The 27,818-nt window shown below is 46.9% G+C and overlaps 1 protein-coding gene across 5 annotated transcripts in view; it reads right to left on the reverse strand.

Annotated features, from left to right (window-relative positions):
* Positions 1–5,451: 5,451 nt before the first annotated feature.
* The window catches only part of SPTBN5 (spectrin beta, non-erythrocytic 5), a 704,607-nt gene continuing 682,240 nt past the window's right edge, over positions 5,452–27,818 (reverse strand). For all 5 annotated transcript variants that reach the window (XM_063947637.1, XM_063947638.1, XM_063947639.1 and 2 more), the window contains 3 exons: positions 8,153–8,210; positions 6,301–6,356; positions 5,452–6,201 (listed from right to left, as the gene is read on the reverse strand). In XM_063947637.1, coding sequence (XP_063803707.1) covers positions 6,077–6,201; positions 6,301–6,356; positions 8,153–8,210 — 239 coding nt within the window. In that variant the 3' untranslated portion in view covers positions 5,452–6,076. The remainder of the gene's footprint in view (positions 6,202–6,300; positions 6,357–8,152; positions 8,211–27,818) is intronic.

A 27,818-nucleotide genomic window follows, 5' to 3' on the forward strand; every position in this document is an offset into this window, starting at 1 on the left:
CAGTTTGTTGGGTGCATACAGGATAACAGCAAGTCAGTTTTCCTGACTCCAGCCGTCCTGGAACCTATATTTTCAGGGCCCTGACAACATCTAGCAACTTGGAGTCCTCCAAGTCCCCAGTAGCCGCAGGTACCACAATAAGCTGGTTCAGGTGAAACGCTGACACCACCTTAGGGAGAAACTGGGGACGAGTCCGCAGCTCTGCCCTGTCCGAATGGACAATCAGATATGGGCTTTTGTGAGACAAAGCCGCCAATTCTGACACTCGCCTGGCCGAGGCCAGGGCCAACATCATGGTCACTTTCCATGTGAGATATTTCAAATCCACAGATTTGAGCGGTTCAAACCAATGTGATTTGAGGAATCCCAGAACTACGTTGAGATCCCACAGTGCCACTGGAGGCACAAAAGGGGGTTGTATATGCAGTACTCCCTTGACAAACTTCTGGACTTCAGGAACTGAAGCCAATTCTTTCTGGAAGAAAATCGACAGGGCCGAAATTTGAACCTTAATGGACCCCAATTTGAGGCCCATAGACACTCCTGTTTGCAGGAAATGCAGGAATCGACCGAGTTGAAATTTCTTCGTGGGGCCTTTCTGGCCTCACACCACGCAACATATGTTCGCCACATGTGGTGATAATGTTGTGCGGTCACCTCCTTCCTGGCTTTGACCAGGGTAGGAATGACCTCTTCCGGAATGCCTTTTTCCCTTAGGATCCGGCGTTCAACCGCCATGCCGTCATACGCAGCCGCGGTAAGTCTTGGAACAGACATGGTACTTGCTGAAGCAAGTCCCTTCTTAGCGGCAGAGGCCATGAGTCCTCTGTGAGCATCTCTTGAAGTTCCGGGTACCAAGTCCTTCTTGGCCAATCCGGAGCCACGAGTATAGTTCTTACTCCTCTACGTCTTATAATTCTCAGTACCTTAGGTATGAGAAGCAGAGGAGGGAACACATACACCGACTGGTACACCCACGGTGTTACCAGAACGTCCACAGCTATTGCCTGAGGGTCTCTTGACCTGGCGCAATACCTGTCCAGTTTTTTGTTCAGGCGGGACGCCATCATGTCCACCTTTGGTCTTTCCCAACGGTTCACAATCATGTGGAAGACTTCCCGATGAAGTCCCCACTCTCCCGGGTGGAGGTCGTGCTGAGGAAGTCTGCTTCCCAGTTGTCCACTCCCGGAATGAACACTGCTGACAGTGCTATCACATGATTTTCCGCCCAGCGAAGAATCCTTGCAGTTTCTGCCATTGCCCTCCTGCTTCTTGTGCCGCCCAGTCTGTTTACGTGGGCGACTGCCGTGATGTTGTCCCACTGGATCAATACCGGCTGACCTTGAAGCAGAGGTCTTGCTAAGCTTAGAGCATTGTAAATTGCTCTTAGCTCCAGTATATTTATGTGGAGAGAAGTCTCCAGACTTGATCACACTCCCTGGAAATTTTTTCCTTGTGTGACTGCTCCCCAGCCTTTCAGGCTGGCATCCGTGGTCACCAGGACCCAGTCCTGAATGCCGAATCTGTGGCCCTTTAGTAGATGAGCACTCTGCAGCCACCACAGAAGAGACACCCTTGTCCTTGGAGACAGGGTTATCCGCTGATGCATCTGAAGATGCGATCCGGACCATTTTTCCAGCAGATCCCACTGAAAAGTTCTTGCGTGAAATCTGCCGAATGGAATCGCTTCGTAAGAAGCCACCATTTTTCCCAGGACCCTTGTGCAATGATGCACTGACACTTTTCCTGGTTTTAGGAGGTTCCTGACTAGCTCGGATAACTCCCTGGCTTTCTCCTCCGGGAGAAACACCTTTTTCTGGACTGTGTCCAGAATCATCCCTAGGAACAGCAGACGTGTCGTCGGAGACAGCTGCGATTTTGGAATATTTAGAATCCACCCGTGCTGTCGTAGAACTACTTGAGATAGTGCTACTCCGACCTCCAACTGTTCTCTGGACCTTGCCCTTATCAGGAGATCGTCCAAGTAAGGGATAATTAAGACGCCTTTTCTTTGAAGAAGAATCATCATTTCGGCCATTACCTTGGTAAAGACCCGGGGTGCCGTGGACAATCCAAACGGCAGCGTCTGAAACTGATAGTGACAGTTTTGTACCACGAACCTGAGGTACCCTTGGTGAGAAGGGCAAATTGGGACATGGAGGTAAGCATCCTTGATGTCCAGGGACACCATATAGTCCCCTTCTTCCTGGTTCGCTATCACTGCTCTGAGTGACTCCATCTTGATTTGAACCTTTGTATGTAATTGTTCAAATATTTCAGATTTAGAATAGGTCTCACCGAGCCGTCTGGCTTCAGTACCACAATATAGTGTGGAATAATACCCCTTTCCTTGTTGTAGGAGGGGTACTTTGATTATCACCTGCTGGGAATACAGCTTGTGAATTGTTTCCAATACTGCCTCCCTGTCGGAGGGAGACGTTGGTAAAGCAGACTTCAGGAACCTGCGAGGGGGAGACGTCTCGAATTTCCAATCTGTACCCCTGGGATACTACTTGTAGGATCCAGGGGTCCACTTGCGAGTGAGCCCACTGCGCGCTGAAACTCTTGAGACGACCCCCCACCGCACCTGAGTCCGCTTGTACGGCCCCAGCGTCATGCTGAGGACTTGGCAAAAGCGGTGGAGGGCTTCTGTTCCTGGGAATGGGCTGCCTGCTGCAGTCTTCTTCCCTTTCCTCTATCCCTGGGCAGATATGACTGGCCTTTTGCCTGCTTGCCCTTATGGGGACGAAAGGACTGAGGCTGAAAAGACGGTGTCTTTTTCTGCTGAGATGTGACTTGGGGTAAAAAAGGTGGATTTTCCAGCTGTTGCCGTGGCCACCAGGTCCGATGGACCGACCCCAAATAACTCCTCCCCTTTATACGGCAATACTTCCATGTGCCGTTTGGAATCTGCATCACCTGACCACTGTCGTGTCCATAAACATCTTCTGGCAGATATGGACATCGCACTTACTCTTGATGCCAGAGTGCAAATATCCCTCTGTGCATCTCGCATATATAGAAATGCATCCTTTAAATGCTCTATAGTCAATAAAATACTGTCCCTGTCAAGGGTATCAATATTTTCAGTCAGGGAATCCGACCAAGCCACCCCAGCGCTGCACATCCAGGCTGAGGCGATCGCTGGTCGCAGTATAACACCAGTATGTGTGTATATACTTTTTAGGATATTTTCCAGCCTCCTATCAGCTGGCTCCTTGAGGGCGGCCGTATCTGGAGACGGTAACGCCAAATGTTTTGATAAGCGTGTGAGCGCCTTATCCACCCTAAGGGGTGTTTCCCAACGCGCCCTAACTTCTGGCGGGAAAGGGTATAACGCCAATAATTTTCTATCGGGGGAAACCCACGCATCATCACACACTTCATTTAATTTATCTGATTCAGGAAAAACTACAGGTAGTTTTTTCACACCCCACATAATACCCTCTTTTGTGGTACTTGTAGTATCAGAAATATGTAACACCTCCTTCATTGCCCTTAACATGTAACGTGTGGCCCAAATGGAAAATACGTTTGTTTCTTCACCGTCGACACTGGAGTCAGTGTCCGTGTCTGTGTCGACCGACTGAGGTAAATGGGCGTTTTAAAGCCCCTGACGGTGTTTGAGACGCCTGGACAGGTACTAATTGGTTTGCCGGCCGTCTCATGTCGTCAACCGACCTTGCAGCGTGTTGACATTATCACGTAATTCCCTAAATAAGCCATCCATTCCGGTGTCGACTCCCTAGAGAGTGACATCACCATTACAGGCAATTGCTCCGCCTCCTCACCAACATCGTCCTCATACATGTCGACACACACGTACCGACACACAGCACACACACAGGGAATGCTCTGATAGAGGACAGGACCCCACTAGCCCTTTGGGGAGACAGAGGGAGAGTTTGCCAGCACACACCAAAACGCTATATTATACAGGGACAACCTTATATAAGTGTTTTCCCTTATAGCATCTTAATATATAATAATATCGCCAAATAAGTGCCCCCCCTCTCTGTTTTAACCCTGTTTCTGTAGTGCAGTGCAGGGGAGAGCCTGGGAGCCTTCCTAGCAGCGGAGCTGTGTAGGAAAATGGTGCTGTGTGCTGAGGAGAATAGGCCCCGCCCCCTTTTCGGCGGGCTTCTTCTCCCGTTTTTCTGACAACCTGGCAGGGGTTAAATACATCCATATAGCCCCAGGGGCTATATGTGATGTATTTTTAGCCAGCATAGGTACTTTCATTGCTGCCCAGGGCGCCCCCCCAAGCGCCCTGCACCCTCAGTGACCGTTGGTGTGAAGTGTGCTGAGAGCAATGGCGCACAGCTGCAGTGCTGTGCGCTACCTCATGAAGACTGAGAAGTCTTCAGCCGCCGATTTCTGGACCTCTTCTCTCTTCAGCATCTGCAAGGGGGTCGGCGGCGCGGCTCCGGTGACCCATCCAGGCTGTACCTGTGATCGTCCCTCTGGAGCTAGTGTCCAGTAGCCTAAGAAGCCAATCCATCCTGCACGCAGGTGAGTTCACTTCTTCTCCCCTAAGTCCCTCGTTGCAGTGAGCCTGTTGCCAGCAGGACTCACTGAAAATAAAAAACCTAACAAAACTTTTACTCTAAGCAGCTCTTTAGGAGAGCCACCTAGATTGCACCCTTCTCGGCCGGGCACAAAAACCTAACAGAGGCTTGGAGGAGGGTCATAGGGGGAGGAGCCAGTGCACACCACCTGATCCTAAAGCTTTTACTTTTGTGCCCTGTCTCCTGCGGAGCCGCTATTCCCCATGGTCCTGACGGAGTCCCCAGCATCCACTTAGGACGTCAGAGAAAAATTTCTAGGTACGCCACTGGGCTCTGCTGTCCAATAATGTATCAATGAAACAGCCTGCGTGCCCAGCCAATGACTGAGCGGCAGGCTGCTTCATTCATACTTTATTGGACAGCTGAGCCGTCGCTCAGCTCAGCTGTCCTGTCTGTGCGCCCGCTGCTGCAGTGAGGACGGGATCCGGGGAGCACAGCACCGCAGATCGGATCGGAAGAGAGATCCGATCTGCGGTGTGGCAGGGGGTGTGCTGCTTGGGGAGGCAAATATATATATATATGTGTGTGTATATATATATATATGTATATGTGTGTGTATATATATATATATATTTTCTGCCTTCTCTATTAGGGGCCCCACTCTCTTAAGTGCCCCGGGCCCCCCATGGTCTTAATCCGGCTCTGGTGCAGGCTGTGTGATAGACTTATATATGACAAACGAAGACAAAGCTTTTTATCCTCTGCAAATGGGATCAGTAATATGTGGAACTGTGCAATCCACTCTGATATTAATTAATTAAAAACAAGGTTAAAAACCATACGTGATACCTGCAAGCATGTAATTATTTCCAACAGTAGTATGGATGGTTAACAAATGCCGACTTCCAAGCAGATACTGAATAAATAGTATCTATCTACAGTGTTATTCTGTACAACTAACCTTTATTTTTAAATCATTTACGTTTTTCCTCTATTCTATCCATACATACATTATACAGTACAACAAAACGTTTAACACATACTTAATTTAGTCAGATAACAATAGAACGCTTGACATATACTTAATTTAAATAATACATTCTTTGTACCACTAACATTTTAACATACAGTACTGTATAACAATTGTTTTTTATGCAGTCACATTTCAAAGTGCAAAGGTTAATTGGGGAAAAAATAATTTTCAATCATTTTTTTGCACATTCACTTAAAATTCCTCTGTTATTACAAAGTATCATTATAAAAATAAAGGTGTTAGTATTCAGAATTGCAATAACTGCTGAACACTTTCATAAATATGAGAATTTAGTATTGATTTCTAAAACGTGGTTCATCTGCTCATATATTTAGAATCAAATTAATTTTGTTTAATGAGAACAGCCCTGGGGGAAAAATTAAATACTGACCATATTCACTCAAAAAAAGGCCAGTTTTACTGAGAACTGTACTGGGGGCTGTTGCTTTTAAATGTAAGCCTGACGGCGTGATTAATTAATATTATATGTAGATTCTGTGAGGCCAGCCTGATATCTCATTACATTACATAGCTTTTATTTTTTGAAGAACTTCTTGAAGACATTCTTGTCCTTTTTGTGTTTCTCTTTGGCATCATCTGTTTCCAGTATATTTGGTGTGTAAGTAGTTCTTAAATTGCTGTTGTTCATGGTGGTGTAGACTATGGGACAAAAGGATGTTTGATGGATTATTTTACTAGGTTGTAAAAAGAAATGGGTTTTAAAGTAGTACTGTAAATGATGACTAATTCGGATCTTACCTCTGCTAGCTGTAACCTTATGGCCACTTGTGTCTGGTTCAAATGACAATGTCCTCCTGTAAATGGTGAGAACAAATTATTATCTTTCTTAATCCCTAGTAAATCACACTGTTTAATTACACTTATTTGTCAGTCGCTCTGGCCAAAGTATTCTAAAGCTGCGTTAGAGGGGTTCACTAAGATCTGTCTGGATTTTAATCATCCCCAGCCAAAATACTGTACAGTCTCACTCATATAGCCGACTCACACATCTGGGCTAAAAGGGGGTGTTGGCAAGCACCCTTTTATTTATGAACACATGTAAATTATGATTATGTAAATTAATCTGAAACAAAGACTTAAGATATTCAACCGCAGAACCGTAATTGGTAAAAAAGGTTATAGGGTAATAGGGTTACGGTCGTTAGGTCAACACAACTTAGGTCGACACTCATTGGGTCGACAATGTCATTAGGTCGATATGTACTAGGTCGGCAGGTCAAAAGGTCGACATGAGTTTTTCATTTTGTTTACATTTTTGTGATTTTTTCATACTTAACGATCCACGTGGACTACGATTGGAACGGTAATCTGTGCCGAGTGAAGCGGTAGCGGAGCGAGGCACCTTGCCCGAAGCAAGGGGACACGGTGCACTAATTTGGGTTCCCCGTCACTTTACAGAGAAAACAACACCTAAAACAGTCAAAAACATGTTGACCTTTTGACCTGTCGACCTAGTACATGTTGACCTCACGCCCATGTTGACCTAATGGCAATGTCGACCTAATGAGTGTCAACCTAAGTTGGGTCGACCCAACGGCCCATACCCGTTTTATATATGTGTCAGTTATTAAATGGACTGAATTGGCCCCAGATAGCTAGATCTTAACATAGAGAATGGGGCCATCGTTAGTACTGGATTAAAGTGACAACCCTTTTACTCATTGCGTTTGCCAACTCAGTATTCGGAGCATGACATTAATTGGAGTAATTAATTTAGGATTTTCATTTATTCACCGATCAATAACTGTTTGTGACTCTAGCTGCAGGATTTAAAAGGACATTAAAAATAAATGCAAAATATTTTTGGTTTTACATTTAATATTATTGCCCTTTAAATCCCTTGGTAAAAATGACTACTTTGGAAAATATACCCCATGACAGTTTTTACCAAACTGGGCTCTCACTAAGGTGACTTAGGGGCAGATGTACTAAGTCTTGAATAGTAATAAAGTGGAAGGAGATAAAGTACCAACCATCCAGCTCCTAACTGACATTTTTTTCAAATACAGCCTTTAATATTGCAGTTAGGAGCTGATTGGCAGATACTCCACTCTATCACTCTCCAATTAGTACCTCGGTCAGTTTCATTTAACATCTGTGCTCAAGAATGGATATCCTTAACACCTGGACTGTTAGGATATCAGAAACCCTGACCTACAACATAACTCCCAACATGACCTTCTCCAGGAGGGACACAATGCTCTGCTTCTGGACTTTTTTCCTAATGTATGATTGCCGACACATGTGTTGAACAGGTTAATGGATAAGAAAGGCGTTTCACTACAGATGATGGCAATCATACAGTAAGAGGGAAGTCCAGGAGCAGAGCATTGTGCCCCTCCTGGAGAGGGTCATGTTGGGAGGTATGCTACAATGTAGGTTTTTATATTATTTAACATACATAATATTTTGGTCAAATTATAAAAAGCTGCCACATTGGTTGATCAACTACAATACATGTGGCCAACTTTAACACATGAAAGTAATGCTGCATTTTTATGGCTATAGTGATTCTCTATTGGCCTGGTTACAGATCTGTACAATACTTCACATAAAGTGACATGTGTCATTTTACCAGAGAACTACTAACCTTGGAATGTCATGAACTGGACTGTAAGCTGCTATACCCCTTTTAGTCTCCGGCTCATCTGAAAAAGAAAGACGTTGAGGCCATTTCTGAGAGCTTGGCCACTATGCATGCGCAGGGACCAGCTAATTCCTTGGCTGCCAGGCTGCATAAATGGCAGCAACACTTAATGATCCCACCTGAACTTTAGAGAGGCAGCTGGGCAAAACTTTTCCTCAATAGTATTACCCCTCCCAACCTTTGCTTTCTTGTCAGCCATGACAGAAAAGCAGACAAACAGCCACAAGACACATTCAGAGAAAAATAATGTGAACCTACAATTCTCCTACAACGCCCAGTAAATCTGAGGTAACTAGACTCTCACAAATACCACCAGGTCCCTCGCAAGATGTATAGTACAGAAAGGGAGAGCTGGAGTTCCAAAAATTGCTATTGCATCTGTTGGGTTTCTTCAAATTGTATAAGAAGGGAAAGAACCCCCCCCCCCCCCCCCACACACACACACAGGGTTCTATCCTAAGAAGACGTCCACTTCTAAGGATAGCCATCCGCCTGTCAGTAAAGAGAGCCGCCCATCTGCCTCTGCCACGTTAGTGTCAAGTAAGGTCTTACTGTCAACATTAAATCCTAGTTGGCCTGGCTGCTACCACCATGGAGTCTACCCCTAACAGATACAGACCTCTTGGAAACGGAGCCATTATGGCTAATAGATGTGGGCAAAGTTTTACTAACCTTGAAGCCATACCGGTGCGCGGCCACTGCACAAAGACCATTTACTGCCTTTTCCAGCAGTGACCTTGTGCCCTGGTGGTTACAGTATCAACAGCAGGGACCACTACGGCACCCCCAGACCCTAGTCCTATCACAGTAGCTGCCCAGCAACAGGTGTCAGGCCACAGCCATGATTTGGAGCAAGGAATGAGTAAAATAAAAGGCAAAACAAAGAACTAAAACAAAACGTCTCCAGAACTGAAATGCTCCTGACAGACATGGGTATAGGGGAGGGGAACACAGATAAGTGTTTAGCATTTAAGGTGCTTATATGGCAGCATTCACTAGACCCCAACTTGTTCCCAGTGTTCACAAAATGGATGACTGAGAAACAGAATGCTCCTTCTCCTTTTCATGTGCAAGAAAAAGTATATCAGGATGCCATGTAAAATTTTTTATAGTCAACTTAATTATCTATCAATTGTCATTACAACTTCTGAGAATTCCTTCTGAGAATGAAGCAATCAAATTAACATACAGTAGTTTCCCCTGTCGAAGTCAAAAATATTACATACCGCCTACGCACATACAAACCCCACACAGAGTGGTCTCTGTGCGTGCACGTGTTCTGCCGAGCGTGCGCATACCCGCATGCTGCGTACATTAGCTTGTGAAGCCCTGCGTATTAGCGTGTGGTATGAGTAAATACGGTAACATACGCATGCGCACAGAAAAGCCACAAAACCATATTCAATATTTTATCTATATAGTAATAATTTACACACAGTCTATACACACTTCACCAGCAAGTTACTATGTGCATTACGGTAGAAGTTGCATGTGTTAATAAAAATCATATTGTCACAAAATAGCAAATCGCTCTTATACACATTCAAAGGTGATACTTCCAGGAATACAATACAAACAACGTCTTAAACGTATCAGACTGTCTTGTTTAAGCAGGCATTGTGACCATGGAAAATGGACCTTGGACAGAGGGAATGTGTAAATACCATTGTTTGTCCCAATTGTTTTAAAGATGTATATTGAGTCAATAGATACTGGACTGTCATTGTTACACTAGAGGTCAGAACAAACAAGAACACAATATAACCTACACAAACACAAGCCAGACCCTTGTTTGCTTAATACCTTTCAAAACCACAAAAAAGCTGACATTACAGACCCGACATTTGATGTATGATATATCAAATGTATAACATTTATATTCTCGTACACATAGTTTAAACACATCTAACCCATGGTTTATATATATTTCATAACTAATTATGAATGGCAGGAAACTATATATATATATATATATATATATATATATTGGGTTAGTGGCAGGTCTATCACACCCAGTCCACAGCTGATTAGCCGAGAAACGCCCTTCCACACAGGTTACATCCAATGGGAGGCTCTGTCCTTTGGCTGCTGTTTTCCCAGAGTAGGATTAGCAATGGGGCTGATGGAGCTGCAGCTTCAGGTCCACACCCCAAAATAGGCCCACTGCATCTGCAGCAACATACCCTCCAACAATTTACACACAAACATTGAAACAAATTCGAAAAGGGGGCGTGGCCACGGGTACAGCAGCGTGGCCGTGCCCCTTTTCCTAAACTTTCAATGGAAGTTTAGAGAGTCAAAAATCGGTACAGACCATAAAAAAAAGGTACTGTACCTGCCAAAAAGGTGCAGCTGGAGGGTATGCCACTGCATCTGCAGCAAGTCTCTGCGCTGTAGATAGGAAAAAAAATAAGATTTGAAACCTACCGGTAAATCTTTTTCTCCTAGTCCGTAGAGGATGCTGGGGACTCCGTAAGGACCATGGGGTATATACGGGCTCCGCAGGAGACATGGGCACTCTAAAGACTTTAGAATGGGTGTGCACTGGCTCCTCCCTCTATGCCCCTCCTCCAGACCTCAGTTAGAGAAACTGTGCCCAGAGGAGACGGACAGTACAAGGAAAGGATTTTTGTTAATCTAAGGGCAAGATTCATACCAGCCCACACCATCCACACCGTATAACATGGAATATACACAACCAGTTAACAGTATGAACAAAACAGTATCAGCCAAAGACTGATCTTAACTGTAACATAACCCTTATGTAAGCAACAACTATATACAAGCCTTACAGAAATATGTCCGCACTGGGACGGGCGTCCAGCATCCTCTACGGACTAGGAGAAAAAGATTTACCGGTAGGTTTAAAATCTTATTTTCTCTTACGTCCTAGAGGATGCTGGGGACTCCGTAAGGACCATGGGGATTATACCAAAGCTCCAGACCGGGCGGGAGAGTGCGGATGACTCTGCAGCACCGATTGAGCAAACATGAGGTCCTCATCAGCCAGGGTATCAAACTTGTAGAATTTTGCAAAGGTGTTTGAACCCAACCAAGTAGCTGCTCGGCAAAGCTGTAAAGCCGAGACACCTCGGGCAGCCGCCCAAGAAGAGCCCACCTTCCTAGTGGAATGGGCCTTTACCGAATTTGGTAACGGCAATCCAGCCGTAGAATGAGCCTGCTGAATCGTGTTACAGATCCAGCGAGCAATAGTCTGCTTAGAAGCAGGAGCGCCAACCTTGTTGGCTGCATACAGGACAAACAGTGCCTCTGTTTTCCTAACCCGAAATTTAGGACGAGTCCTCAACTCTGCTCTATCCACATGGAAAATCAGATAGGGGCTTTTGTGAGACAAAGCCGCCAATTCGGACACCCGCCTTGCAGATGCCAAGGCCAACAACATGACCACCTTCCAAGTGAGACATTTTAATTCAACCGTTTGAAGAGGTTCAAACCAGTGAGATTTTAGGAACCGTAACACCACGTTAAGGTCCCATGGTGCCACTGGGGGCACAAAAGGAGGCTGGATGTGCAGCACTCCCTTTACAAAAGTCTAGACTTCTGGGAGAGAAGCCAATTCCTTCTGAAAGAAAATAGACAGGGCCAAAATATGTACCTTAATGAAGCCTAACCTTAGGCCCATATCCACTCCTGTCTGTAGAAAGTGGAGAAAACAGCCCCGATGGAAATCTTCTGTAGGAGCATTCTTGGCTTCACACCAAGATACATATTTCCTCCAGATACGGTGATAATGTTTTGCCGTTACCTCCTTCCTAGCCTTTATCAGAGTAGGGATGACTTCCTCCGGAATACCTTTCCCAGCTAGGATTCGGTGTTCAACCGCCATGCCGTCAAACGTAACCGCTGTAAGTCTTGGAACACACAGGGCCCCTGCTGCAACAGGTCCTCCCTGAGAGGAAGAGGCCACAGATCTTCTGTGAGCATTTCCTGAAGATCTGAATACCAGGCCCTTTGAGGCCAATCTGGAACAATGAGTATTGTCTGCACTCTTTTTCATCTTATGATTCTCAATATTTTTGAGATAAGAGGAAGAGGAGGGAACACATAGACCGACTGAAACACCCATGGTGTCACCAGGGCGTCTACCGCTACTGCCTGAGGGTCCCTTGACCTGGCACAATACCTCCAAAGCTTCTTGTTGAGGTGTGACGCCATCATGTCTATTTGAGGAAGTCCCCAATGACTTGTTATCTCTGCAAAAACTTCTTGATGAAGTCCCCACTCCCCTGGATGGAGATCGTGTCTGCTGAGGAAGTCTGCTTCCCAGTTGTCCACTCCCGGAATGAAGACTGCTGACAGAGCGCTTACGTGATTTTCCGCCCAGCGAAGAATCCTGGTGGCTTCCGCCATTGCCACTCTGCTCCTTTTACCGCCTTGGCGGTTTACATGAGCCACGGCTGTGACGTTGTCTGATTGAATCAGAACCGGTAGGTCGCGTAGAAGATTCTCCGCTTGTCGTAGGCCGTTGTATATGGACCTCAATTCCAGTACGTTGATGTGTAGACAAGCCTCCTGGCTTGACCATAGTCCCTGAAAATTTCTTCCTTGCGTGACTGCTCCCCATCCTCGGAGGCTCGCATCCGTGGTCACCAGAACCCAGTCTTGAATGCCGAACCTGCGACCCTCTAGAAGGTGAGCACTCTGCAGCCACCACAGGAGAGACACCCTGACCCTGGGGGACAGGCTTATTTTCTGATGTATTTTGTAGATGGGACCCGGACCACTTGTCCAGAAGGTCCCACTGAAATGTCCTCGCATGGAACCTGCCGAAGGGGATGGCCTCGTAGGCCGCCACCATTTTCCCCAGAACTCGAGTGCATTGATGAACTGACACTCTTTTTGGTTTTAGCAGGTCTCTGACCATGTTCTGGAGTTCCTGGGCTTTTTCCATTGGGAGAAAAACCCTCTTCTGTTCCGTGTCCAGAATCATGCCTAAGAATGATAGCCGAGTCGTTGGAATCAATTGTGACTTTGGTAGATTTAGAATCCAACCGTGCTGCTGCAGCACTCTCAGGGAGAGCGACACGCTTTTCAGCAATTGATCTCTCGATCTCGCTTTTATCAGGAGATCGTCCAAGTACGGGATAATTGCGACTCCCTGCCTGCGCAGGAGCACCATCATTTCCGCCATTACCTTGGTGAAAATCCTGGGGCCGTGGAAAGCCCAAACGGCAACGTCTGAAACTGGTAATGACAGTCCTGTACAGCGAATCTCAGGTACACCTGATGAGGAGGATATATGGGGACATGAAGGTATGCATCCTTTATGTCTAGTGACACCATAAAATCCCCCCCTTCCAGGCTGGAGATCACTGCCCGGAGCGATTCCATCTTGAATTTGAACTTTTTCAAGTACAGGTTTAGGGATTTTAGATTCAGAATGGGTTTGACCGAGCCATCCGGTTTCGGGACCACAAACAGGGTCGAATAGTACCTTTTCCCCTGTTGGACTAGGGGAACCTTGATAATCACTTGCTGTTGACACAGCTTTTGAATTGCAGCTAAAACTATTTCCCTCTCTGGGGGAGAAGCTGGCAAAGGCGACTTGAAAAATCGTCAAGGAGGCACCTCTTCGAATTCCAGTTTGTAGCCTTGGGATACAATTTCCATCGCCCAAGGATCCACGTCTGACAGAACCTAGACCTGGCTGAAGAGTCGAAGACGTGCCCCCACCGGCGCGGACTCCCTCAGTGGAGCCCCAGCGTCATGCAGTGGATTTAGTAGAAGCCGGGGAGGACTTCTGCTCCTGGGAACTAGCCGTAGCAGGCATTCTTTTCCCTCTACCCTTACCTCTGGCGAGGAAGGAAGAGCCCCGACCTCTTCTGGACTTATGCGACCGAAAGGACTGCATCTGATATTGTGGAGTTTTCTTTTGCTGTGGGGGAACATAAGGCAAAAAAGTAGATTTACCCACGGTAGCTGTGGAAACCAGGTCCGCGAGACCTTCTCCAAATAAAACCTCACCCTTGTAAGGCAAAACTTCCATATGCCTCTTTGAGTCGGCATCACCCGACCATTGGCGGGTCCACAGGGCTCGCCTAGCCGAAATCGCCATTGCGTTGGCTCTCGAACCTAGCAGCCCAACGTCTCTCTGAGCTTCTCTCATATATAAGACTGCGTCTTTAATATGACCTAAGGTCAATAAAATGGTATCCCTATCTAGGGTATCAATGTCAGCTGACAAGGTATCTGTCCAAGCTGCTACTGCGCTACAAACCCAAGCCGATGCTATTGCCGGTCTGAGTAAAGTACCAGTATGTGTATAAATAGATTTTAAGGTAGTTTCCTGTCTGCGATCAGCAGGATCCTTGAGGGCTGCCGTGTCTGGAGACGGCAGCGCCACCTTCTTGGACAAGCGCGTTAAAGCCTTGCCCACCCTAGGCGAGGATTTCCACTGTACCCTGTCCTGTGCAGGGAAAGGATACGCCATAAGAATCCTCTAGGGAATCTGCAGTATTTTGTCTGGAGTCTCCCAAGCTACCAAATAACGCGTTCAGCTCATGAGATGGGGGAAAGGTTACCTCAGGTTTCTTTTCCTTAAACAGGCATACCCTCGTGTCAGGGACAGAGGGGTCATCTGTGATATGCAAAACATCTTTTATTGCAATAATCATATAATGAATACTTTTGGCCACCCTTGGGTGTAACCTCGCATCATCGTAGTCGACACTGGGGTCAGAATCCGTGTCGGTATCAGTGGGGTAAATTTACTAAGATTCGTATTTTCCCGTTTCAGGTCAAAGTTCAATCACGAATGACATCGAAAGTGTAAAACTGCAACTTTTTGAATTTGTTACGATGGATTTACTAAGCTGTCGTATTCGGGTTTTTCTTTTCTTCCGATGTCGATGTCATTCGTGTTTTTTTTGTGTTTTTTACGGCAGTGATTAGCAAAACACTGCCGACTTTTTTACAATTAATCTCGGCCGGATCTGTGTGATCCGTGCTGGGGTTCTATTTTTTTTTTTTTTTTTAATTAAACACTGTAAAATTTTTAAAAAAAATTGCGTGGGGTCCCCCCTCCTAAGCATAACCAGCCTCGGGCTCTTTGAGCCGATCCTGGTTGCCGAAATATGGGAAAAAAATTGACAGGGGTTCCCCCATATTTAAGCAACCAGCATCGGGCTCTGCGCCTGGTCCTGGTTCCAAAAATACGGGGGACAAAAAGAGTAGGGGTCCCCCGTATTTTTAAAACCAGCACCGGTCTCCACTAGCTGGACAGATAATGCCACAGCCGGGGGTCACTTTTATATAGTGCCCTGCGGCCGTGGCATCAAAAATCCAACTAGTCACTCCTGGCCGGGGTACCCTGGGGGAGTGGGGACCCCTTCAATCAAGGGGTCCCCCCCCCCAGCCACCCAAGGGCCAGGGGTGAAGCCCGAGGCTGTCCCCCCCCATCCAATGGGCTGCGGATGGGGGGGCTGATAGCCTTTGTTGTAAAAGAAAAGATATTGTTTTTAGTAGCAGTACTACAAGTCCCAGCAAGCCTCCCCCGCATGCTGGTACTTGGAGAACCACAAGTACCAGCATGCGGCGGAAAAACTGGCCCGCTGGTACCTGTAGTACTACTACTAAAAAAATACCCAAAAAAAGACAAGACACACACACCGTGAAAGTATAATTTTATTACATACATACACACATACATACATACTTACCTTATGTTCCCACGCAGGTCGGTCCTCTTCTCCAGTAGAATCCAAGGGGTACCTGTTGAAGAAATTATACTCACGAGATCCAGGGGTCCAGGGTCCTCGGGGAATCCAGGTGTAATCCACGTACTTGAAAAAAATAACAAAACGGACACTCGAGCCACGCACTAAAAGGGGACCCATGTTTGCACATGGATCCCCTTTTCCCGACTGCCAGAAACCCACTCTGACTGATGTCTAAGTGGGTTTCTTCAGCCAATCAGGGAGTGCCACGTTGTAGCACTCTCCTGATCGGCTGTGTGCTCCTGTCCTAACTGACAGGCAGCACACGGCAGTGTTACAATGTAGCGCCTATGCGCTCCATTGTAACCAATGCTGGGAACTTTCTTGCTCAGCGGTGACGTCACTTTAGGTCAACCGCAGGGCAGAAAGTTCCCAGCATTGGTTACAATGTAGCGCATAGGCGCTACATTGTAACACTGCCGTGTGCTGCCTGTCAGTGAGGACAGGAGCACACAGCTGATCAGGAGAGTGCTACAACGTGGCGCTCCCTGATTGGCTGAAGAAACCCACTTAGACAGAAGTCAGAGTGGGTTTCTGGCATTCGTGGAAAGGTGACCCATGTGCAAACATGGGTCCCCTTTCAGTTCGTGGTCGGGACACCGTTTTGTTATTTTTTTCAAGTACGTGGATTACCCCTGGATTTCCCGAGGAGCCTGGACCCCTGGATCTCGTGAGTATAATTTCTTCAACAGGTACCCCTTGGATTCTACTGGAGAAGAGGACCGACCTGTGTGGGAACTTAAGGTAAGTATGTATGTATGTGTGTATGTATGTAATAAAATTATACTTTCACGGTGTGTGTGTCTTGTCTTTTTTTGGGTATTTTTTTAGTAGTAGTACTACAGGTACCAGCGGGCCAGTTTTTCCGCCGCATGCTGGTACTTGTGGTTCTCCAAGTACCAGCATGCGGGGGAGGCTTGCTGGGACTTGTAGTACTGCTACTAAAAACAATATCTTTTCTTTTACAACAAAGGCTATCAGCCCCACCATCCGCAGCCCATTGGATGGGGGGGGACAGCCCCGGGCTTCACCCCTGGCCCTTGGGTGGCTGGGGGGGGGGACCCCTTGATTGAAGGGGTCCCCACTCCCCCAGGGTACCCCGGCCAGGAGTGACTAGTTGGATTTTTGATGCCACGGCCGCAGGGCACTATATAAAAGTGACCCCCGGCTGTGGCATTATCTGTCCAGCTAGTGGAGCCCGGTGCTGGTTTTAAAAATACGGGGGACCCCTACTCTTTTTGTCCCCCGTATTTTTGGGACCAGGACCAGGCGCAGAGCCCGATGCTGGTTGCTTAAATATGGGGGAACCCCTGTCATTTCCCCCCCCATATTTTTGCAACCAGGATCGGCTCAAAGAGCCCGAGGCTGGTTATGCTTAGGAGGGGGGACCCCACGCAATTTATTTTGAAAAAATAAGCACTTTCCCACCCCTTCCCACTGATATACATGCACGGATCTCATGGATCCGTGCATGCCTATCTAATCACGGGAAAAAAAATAAGGTCTGTTTTTTTATAGCACTTTTTTACGAGTTGTAATTTTTCACGGCAGTGTTTGTTTTTTTTTTGCTTTGCACTTCTTAGTAAATGACCGAGATTCATACTTAAACAGCCGCGTTTTGACCGATGGTGTATTCATTCGTAATTTTTTACTTGGACTTGCAAAAAATTACGAATGCCCTCATCTCTGCCGTGATTAGTGTTTAGTAAATTACCGAGATGACACTTTGATGAAAAAACGGCATCTCGGTCAAAATCGGGAGCTTAGTAAATTTCCCCCAGTGTCTGCTATTTGGGATAGGGGACGTTTTTGAGACCCTGAAGGGCCTTGTGACACAGTCAAAGCCATGGATTGACTCCCTGCTGTTTCCCTGGACTCTGCTTTGTCCAATCTTTTATGTAATAAAGTCACATTTAAATTTAAAACATTCCACATGTCCAACCAATCAGGTGTCGGCGTTGCTGACGGAGACACCACAATCATCTGCTCCACCTCCTCCTTAGATGAACCTTCTGCTTCAGACATGCCGACACACACGTACCGACACCCCCACACACTCAGGGATATATCTATATGGAGACAGTCCCCCAATAAGGCCCTTTGGAGAGACAGAGAGAGAATATGCCAGCACACACCCAGCGCCACCGGACACTGGAATAAAATCCCAGTTAGTACAGCGCTTTTATAAAAATATATATAAATACACTCACTGCGCCAATTAAATGTGCCCCCCCCCCCCCCTTTTTGCCCTCTGTCACCGTGTTCAGCAGGGGAGAGTCCGGGGAGCCAGCTTCTCTGCAGTGTGCTGTGGAGAAAATGGCGCTGGTTAGTGCTGGAGGATGAAGCTCCGCCCCCTCACCGGCGGGCTTCGGTCCCGTTCAAATTATTTATACTGGCGGGGGTTTGTTAATATAGCGCCTCTGCAGTATCTAATTCATCTACCAGTGTCCCTTTGAGGTTAATATTGCTGCCCAGGGCGCCCCCCCCCCCCCCCTGCACCCTTACAGTGCCCGCTGTGTGTGTACTTGTGGGAGCAATGGCACGCAGCGCTACCGCCGCGCGTTACCTTAGTGAAGATCTGAAGTCTTCTGCCGCCTTTGAAGTCTTCTTTCTTCTTATACTCACCCGGCTTCTATCTTCCGGCTCTGTGAGGAGGACGGCGGCGCGGCTCTGGGACGAACGGCGAGGGTGAGACCTGCGTTCCGACCCTCTGGAGCTAATGGTGTCCAGTAGCCTAAGAAGCAGAGCCTATCATTTAAGTAAGTCTGCTTCTCTCCCCTCAGTCCCTCGAAGCAGGGAGCCTGTTGCCAGCAGTGCTCCCTGAAAATAAAAAACCTAACAAAAATCTTTTTTCAGCGAAACTCAGGAGAGCTCCCCACAATGCACCCAGTCTCCTCTGGGCACAGGATCTAACTGAGGTCTGGAGGAGGGGCATAGAGGGAGGAGCCAGTGCACACCCATTCTAAAGTCTTTAGAGTGCCCATGTCTCCTGCGGAGCCCGTCTATACCCCATGGTCCTTATGGAGTCCCCAGCATCCTCTAGGACGTAAGAGAAACATCCTTTACTGCAGCATCCTATGTTCTGCTGCTAGTCCGCCTGCCCCCTCCAGCATCAACAATCCCCACTCCCTAGCCGCGGCGCAGGTGGAACAAAAGCTGCTGCGGCCACCGGCATAGATGTGTATGAAAGCGGCGCAGCGGAAGGCTTTCATAGCCCTCCCTGCGCCACATATTCTCTGAGCCCCGGAGACTCCTCTGCGTGTGATGTCACAGAAGTGCCTCCCCGCCACAGCCACGCCCAGATCCCCAGACTCCGCAACACAGCACCTGGCCTGCCAGCCTGGAAGTCCCGAGATGGCTAATGTAATGGATAGAGTGGTTGATATCGCGGAGGGTAATGTCTGGTCGCTGAATCAATGTAAAAGGTGACAGTGCTGTGCAGTGCAGTGGGTGTGCAGTCAGGGCCGGTGCTAGGGTGTTCGGCGCCCCCCTGCAAACTATAAATTTGCAAACTCGCATACTTTACAAACAAACAGCGCACATAATACCCCCTGTAGTAGAGACACTTACACATGTAACGCCCCCTGCACCAGAGACGCTTACACATGTAACGCCCCCTGTACCAGTGACGCCTACACAAGTAACACCTCCTGTAGCAGTGACGCTTATACATGAAACTCCTCCTGTACCAGTGACGCTTACACACGGAACGCCCCCTGTGCCAGTGACGCTTACACACGTAACGCCCCCTGTACCAGTGACGCTTACACACGTAACACCCACTGTACCAGTGACGATTACACAAGTAACGCCTCCTGTACCAATGCTGCTTACACACATTATGCCGCAGTCACACATACACACACAAACACACACAACATACACATACTGTGCATATATATATATATATACAAACACACACACACACACACACACACACACACACGCATACTGTACATACATTACACACATACACAGTCACACATACAGTATACACAGACACTGTATATACACACACACACTCACTCTCTTTCAAAACACTTACCTAATGAAGTCTGGCTGGCCAAAGCTGTAGCAGCTCATCCTCCTGCTGCAGCATGGTCCCGTCTAGCCCCTCCCCTTATTCCCATCTAGCTCCGCCCCCTTTGGCTCCCGCCTGGCCTCTGAATGTCACAGGGGGAGAGGAGATTTTGTGCTGCCAGCGCCGCTGCATGTGTGACAGCAGTCGGCAGCAGCAGCAGGGATAGCAGCAGCAGCTCAGCACAGGGATGCAGAGCAGGGAGAACGCCTCGCCTTACTGGTGCCTCCCTGCGCTGCATCCCTTTGCTGAGCGGCTAGCGCCAGGCCTGTGTGCACTGTCATTGACACTGCACAGCACTCTCACCTTTTACATTGATTCAGCTAGTCACTCAGTTCTGCCAGCCAGTCACTATTGTTAGCACCGGTGTCCCAACGCGCCGCATTACAGGGAAGTAGACGCAATAAATAAACTACAGCTCCCAGCAACCCTTAGCGCCGAAGCATTCCGGCTTAGGGCTGCTGGGAGCTGTAGTTTATTGAGTGCATCTTCTTCCCTGTAATGTGGCGCGTTGGGGCACCGGCGCTAACAATAGTGACTGGCTGCTTGGCTGCTGTGCGAGTCTACGGGAGAGCCACTGCCAAAGGGAGGACAGCAGATTAGCTGCTGACAGGAGGAGAAGCAGGAGAAGCATTATCCGCCCCTCCCCCACTTGCAATACCTCCGGGCCCCATCCACGGCACCCCCACACACCCCCTCCAGCACCCACGGTAGCTCTGGACCCCCTCCCCCCACCCGCAGCACCCCCGCCCCTCCCCCACTTGCTGCACCACCACATCCACCCCTCCCCCACCCGTGGCACCCCGCAACTGCTCCTCCCCCACCAGCGGTGGCTCCGGACCCCCACCCGCGGCACCCACACACCCTCCCCGCGCAACCGCCCCTCCCGCGGCACCCACAGATACCATCTGCGTCTTCCCCGCACCCGCCACTCCCCTAACCAAAGCACCTACTAGGTGATTCATCAGGCCCTGCGTGCGCTGTTCACGCCATTGCAAGGGGCTTTGACCCCTTAACCATTGCACGCTCTTTGTCCGTGCAATATTTAACTACTCATACAATTATGATTGGCGGTAATACTCCATATAATAAAAATATTGCACGCCACAAGGGTGTGCAAGGGTCAAGGGGGCGTATCCCCTTACAATGGTGTGAAAAGCACCCATAGGGCGCGATGAACCACCTAGTATATATATATATATATATATATATATATATATATATATACACACACACAGTATATACATATACATACATATACACATACCACGAGGATGGGAATGAATAAATATATCATGTGTGGGATCATATTGTTCAGGGTCACATAAGCAGTGATCCGGTGGGTGTGAGGATATTGTCTCATATTGCGGAAATAAGTTATTAGCAATACCGGATTCATGTATGATAATGTGGTGGGTTTAACTGGTCTTGGGGCGGGAACTCAGATGTAAACAACAGTACTCACATCTCAGCACTTAGTCATCGCCCACCTGTTGAGCTGACCAATGATCCCCAGTGCACTGGATATGTCCCACCCCCGGACCAATGGAAGAAGAGCTTACATTTCCCATTGTATTGCTTTTGGACCCATTGTTTAAAAGAGGCTTCCTGGCCAGGCTCAGTGCAAATTCTCTGAAGTTCATTTTGCTAAGACAGACTGAGTCTTGGGTCCAGGAGCGCTCACGAACAAACGTATGTATTATTGGTTGTAGCTCTTCTCTGTGATATCGTTGTATTTCTGTGTATATCCCTTTTAGTAAATACTTGTTGCTGCGTTGGACCACAACATAACATATACAACTGGTGTCGCATTCCTTTCTTGTTTGAGTATAGAAGTGTATTCAGCCACACGTGTTGCTGTATAGTGCGCATAGCATGTCGGCGTGCATACGCTACGTGTATTCACGTTGTAGGGGTATTGTCTGCATTCAGCGGCCGCAGCGGCCTGAACCATAGTATTGTAAGGTATAGCATTTCCCTGTAAGTTAAATGAACTTAACAGTTGCGGGCTCGTCCGGTTCACCACATACTCACGGACTTGCAGGGCCTAACAGACTTTGGTCTACCAACAAAGGGTGGAGACGCATCTTAAGTAATTTTGTATTGTGTTTAAAACTATCTAATGTTGTTAGACCACGTCTGTTCTGCATAGTCTTAGAGGTGCTGGTGCAAACCGAGGGAAAACAGGGAAAAGCCATTTACTTTCTTTTGTGTGTAATGTTTTGGTGCGAAAAATGTGCACAAAGCATACTGATAGTTTGCATACGCTCACATATTGTTGCCATAGGTTGTAATAAGTCATTATAGATCTGCATAAAATCGGATACGTTTATTTGTTATATATTTGATATATTTCGTTAAGTGAGTAATTATAAAAACACAAAACGCAGTTCCGGCCTAAAAGTTTAGGTAAACACTCGAAGGAGGATTACCCTTGTGGGCGACTTCCGGCGAGTGTGAGGAACAACAGTGTATTGTGTAAGTGGGCAGTAGCATTTTGCTCACATTGATCGTGATAAGTGTGGTATAGTCAGTTCCGAACGCACGTTGTACACGTGGTACGGTATGTGAGGTAAACGTACGGGAACGCGCACGGTTGCGTGCTTACGCAAGGTTGCGTGAAGTAGCGAGTGCAAGTTTAACCACCCAATAGGAATACATTTAAAGGCGGAACAGAAGACATTTATACAGTAGCAAGTAACTATACGATTTTAAAAGCAGATTATTATAATATTTTGTTTAAAGTGCACTACCTCTGGGACAAGCTGTCAATCAAAGGGAGTGATATTTTTCTGTACAGAAAACCTTGGGGCAGATGTATTAAGCCTGGAGAAGTGATAAAGCAGTGATAAGTACAAGGTGATAACGCACCAGCCAATCAGCTCCTAACTGCCAATTTACATATTGGAGCCGATTGGCTGGTGCGTTATCACCTTGCATTTATCACTGCTTTATCAGTTCTCCAAGCTTAATACATCTGCCCCCTTGTGTATTAGTGTGAGCTGAAAGCAGGTGTGAACGTATTGAACCCCCGGAGAAACCGGGATCCCGTGAGAGATGCTGAGTTGGCAGAGGCTTGGCGGCATGAAAGGGTCGCAACCTTACGTATTAACGAAGTAGGCACGTACTACAACGCGTAGAGGAGCGTAATAGATTGTGAAGTAGGCACGTACTACAACGTGTAGAGTATTGAGGAAGTAGGCACGTACTACAACGTGTAGAAGTATTTTAGTGTTACGCTCCAGCTGAGGAGCGCAGCTTATGAAATCGACTCCAGTGATCATAGGGCATATAGATAACAAGTATCTATAGGCTGTGCGATTGGACCGCACCTCTGTGTGTGTAATAAGCGGCGCAACGTGATACCATTTGCATTCTTTTCGCAATTGTGTCATCATACGCGCTGTGTGGAGCATACGCAGACGTGATTTGTGTAAAGTAGAAGGAATTTTTCGCTGACTCTCTCTCAGGAAAACATTCCAACAGACTTTTAACCTCCACTGAACAGGTGTTGTATTGATTCTGTTAATGCTTCAATAATTTCAGTGCTGAGGGGTCTGGTAGGGGCCTAGTCTGGGTACACGGGGGTCACTATTGGAGTGAGTTGTGGTACTGGCCAGCGGAGTCAAGAGTGAGTGAAACTCGCTCGGTAAGGACTTACAGTATCACCATTTGCTCGTATTGTGCATTTGGGGATTGTGTCAAAAGTCTGCGAGGGGAGCCAAGTGGACAAGCGAGAAACGTTCGGCAGCCAGGGTTCAGGCTGAAGAGTTGAGGCCAAGAGGGTCCGCTCGGTTGATAATGTGTGGGAAGTATGGTCCACACGCAGAGGCTTTTTGTGACAAATGGGTATGAATGACTGTTGATGATAGGGCATCATTTCCTAGGGTTGGTAGTTTTGAACCAGAGGTGCTGAAGAATGTAAGGAATAGAATATGTCTGATCAAATCTAATAAACAAAAGATCAGACATAACGACTGTTTAAACATATGGCAACAAGAGGGAGAGATGCAAAAGGAACTTGCTCGTGCAGTGAATTCCAAACCAAACAGTAATGCGAATGCGAGTGCACCACCACCACCATATGTCGATGGAGAGAAGACAGCTACAACCAATGGTACATCAGAAAATGATAGGAATGCACTTATAAATTGTATTAACCCTAACCCATGCATATTGTACCCTGTTTTAAGTTCTCTCAAAGGTCATAGTTCAAAAGAGGATGACGAACCCAGCATGATCTCAGCCCTCTCTCAGGCAGCCGCCATGCAGGAAACCCAGGTGGGCACAGCCCAACCGGTAAGAGTGATGACTGTGTCTTCCACAGGAGGGATGGGTGAGATCATAGCCACCGGTAGGTATGAGACTGTTCATTACACAGAGACAATAATGCCCCACAGTGAGTCGAATAGGAATGGAGTGGTTGGGTTACACCCTGTCTGGGTAATAGCAACTCCCAGTGGGAGACCCGATAGCCATACTGTGATGTATTGCCCGTGGACCAGATCGGATCTGCGGTCAATCATTTCAGAATTCCCTGATCCCAGGAGAGATTTAGCCAGATGCCAGAAGTTCATTAAAGATCTGGGCAAACAAAGATTTGCGGACAGTGTTAAGAGTGTGCCTACCACCTAATATTGACACCAAGAAATTCATAACTGATTGTAAGATAGAGGCAGACAGTCCTCTGACTGATGAATACAATCCGGAGAGCGTAAAACAGATCAATGTGCAATTAGGATTATATTTCCCCACAGATGTCAAGTGGAATAAAATTTTCTCCAACCAACAGAGAGAAAATGAACTAGCATCTGAATATTTTCATAGAACGTTACATGAAATGGTAAATACACCGGGGTAAGGGATATAAAGAATGATGAGAACCACAGGAAAGTAGCTGTCTCTGTGCTAATGGACGGACTCAAGGAGGCATTGAAAGTCAGGGTACAGACATCTTTGCCTAATTGGAGAAGGGTAACCATACAGGCTCTGAAGGAGTCTGCAATTGAACATGACAAAAATATCTCCAAATATAAAGAACAACAGGGGCAGAGGTTGATGGTGATGAGTATGCAGGCTCTGAAAGGACAAACTACACAACCTATTCCCCAGGTGTTTGAAGGACCAAGGAAAAGAGTAAGTAGATGTTATGCTTGCAAAAAGGAGGGACACTTTGCCAGACAATGTAGGAATACAGAGACACATAGTAAGTATAGACTCCCTAGACAAAGAACACAAGCCTTTTTATCAAACACATAGACGGGACCAAGGGACATATTGTAAGGATTTAAAGCCATATAGAAAGAAAGATAACTTGTAAACACTAATCCGGCAAATGGGAAGAACAAGAGAAGTGCAATATTATCCTTTGGCAAAACCTGCAGAAGTTACGATTGGGCCTCTATGATGACCCTTTTCTTTTTTTTTCCTAGCAGCAGTGGCCCCTGATTAACTTAATCGACAGAGATTTTGTTATGTAACTTGAAATGTGAAATACATATATTGTACTCCCGCTCAGGAAGTACAAGGTATGTTAGATATCCACAAAGACTAATGTTGCATTCCACTGTTCTAAATTCTTGTCCATCACAGGTAGAGGAAATTAGCTTGCAGATACCGGGTTCCCTATGAACCTAGGATGAACAGGACACTGGATTGATGGCTGGGGTAGTCCCAGTAATGACACGACAAGCACAAGCTTAAAGGGGAGTAGACCAAGTAGTTAATCAATTCTCTGTAGTGCCCAATCCAGCTGTCATTTTGATAAAATCCTCTCCACCTCTACAAACTTATCTGTCACCAACCACGATTCTGTTTTTCTTCACAGTTTCCTCTTCATCTTTTGCGTTCAACTACAGGGGAGTACTATCAGTGACAGCCTGAGCATATTCTCCCAGGCCCTACATGACTGTTTGCAATCCTTTCAACCTGAGAATGGGTTGGTGCTGATACAATATGTTGATGACTTCTTGTTGTGCGCCGATTCAACTGAGTCGTTCCTGGCAGATACGAAACAGTTTCTGTTTCGTATTTTCCAGACAGGACTCCAGGTCTCATGAGATGGACTACAGTTATGTGGGACAAGGGTCAAATACCTGGGACGTAGTACTGGTACATGGTTTGACAGTTCATGCACCACATGCCGTATCGGTCCTTCAAAGTTCTGCCCGAACCCGGTATGTCTCATTAGCAGGATGACACCAGTATATTACTGCAGTGTGCCTTGTCATGCACAAAGGGTGGAGGTTGAGAATACTGGTGAAGGGAAATTTTGTATAGACACTGATATGCATGATGGTGTGGAATATCTGAATCAGACCTTACTACGAGACCAGACATAAGTAACAGCCCGTTGTTGAACGCAAACCTGATATTTTCTTTTTTTTCTCTTCTCTCTCCTATAGAGATGTTTTTTCCCTACACAACAGTTAATTGAAATGCAAAATTTGTGTTCCCTACAGGAGACGGCAGTCTGGAAGGTGAAGGGATATGGTCAGGAGTCCTCGGGACTCTGGAGAGATGGACAAGGTAAGCCAGTGCCCCCCAGGGCATATCTCCCTAGCCTAGCTGAAGCAGCACATGGTCTGACTCATCTGGGCAAGCAAGGTATGTGCAAATTGGTAAGAGCCTACTGGAGTGCACCAGGGTTCTCTTCTCAGGCGAGCAAGAAAGCAATGACAAGTCTTACTTGCTTGAGGAAGAATATTGGTAAGACAATACCAACGGAGCCATCCCATATCCCTCCTACAGACGGACCTTTCCAGGTAATACAAATTGACTTCATACAGCTACTACCCTGTAGGAATTTAAAGTATGTTTTGGTATGTACTGATTTCTTTTCGAACTGGGTAGAGGTATTCCCCGCCGCCACAAATACTGCCGTATTCACTGCAAAGAAAATTGTACAAGAATTTGTGTGAAGATATGGTATCCCTAAAATGATTGAAAGTGATAGGGGTACCCATTTTACAGGTGAAGTCTTTCAGGTCATGTGCAAGCTTATGGGTATTAATAGTAAGCTACATACTCTCTAGCGGCCACAGGCCAGTGCGAAGGTGGAGAGAATGAATAGCACTATTAAGAACAAGCTGAGCAAAGTGATGGCTGAAACTGGACTGTTGTGGCCAGAAGCACTGCCACTAGTGTTGTACAGCATCAGAACCACTCCTAGGTCACCGCTTAACCTATCACCCTTTGAAATCCTTTTTTGGACGACAGCCCCATGTAATTATAGACCCCCAGGATGATCTGAAGTGCAATAATGAAATGACTGGGCAATATTTGGTTAGGATGAGCCAGCAACTGAGAAACCAGCAAAGGAATCTGAAACTGGCGATTCCTGACCTACCAAACAGTAATTGTCATGACATTGAACCTGGGGACTATGTGATGATTAGAAATTTTCTACGCTCAGGTTGCCTCATAGGCAGGTGGGAAGGACCGTATCAAGTTTTGTTGACCAGCACAACAGCACTGAAGGTTGCCGAGAGAGAGACTTGGGTCCACTCATCCCACTGCAACAAGGTCGCTGACCCGGAGAAAACTCGTGAGAAGGAGAAAGGTGAAGAGAACTGTTCCAGGGAGGCTGAAATGCAGGATTGTTGAATGGCACCTGGGCGTGGTGAAAAGCAAAATCAAGGACGGTTGTCTTATTTTTTTCTCTCCCAACACCCCCCCCCCCCCCCGCATTTTTATTTTCTCCTCCCTTCTTTGTTTTTTCCTTACCGAAATGGATCCACATCAAGAGACTGTGTTCCGGCTTTTTCTTGTGCTTCTATTTTTGATCAGGACAATT

The sequence above is a fragment of the Pseudophryne corroboree genome, chromosome 12, assembly GCF_028390025.1.
Source record: "Pseudophryne corroboree isolate aPseCor3 chromosome 12, aPseCor3.hap2, whole genome shotgun sequence".
NCBI lineage: Eukaryota > Metazoa > Chordata > Amphibia > Anura > Myobatrachidae > Pseudophryne > Pseudophryne corroboree.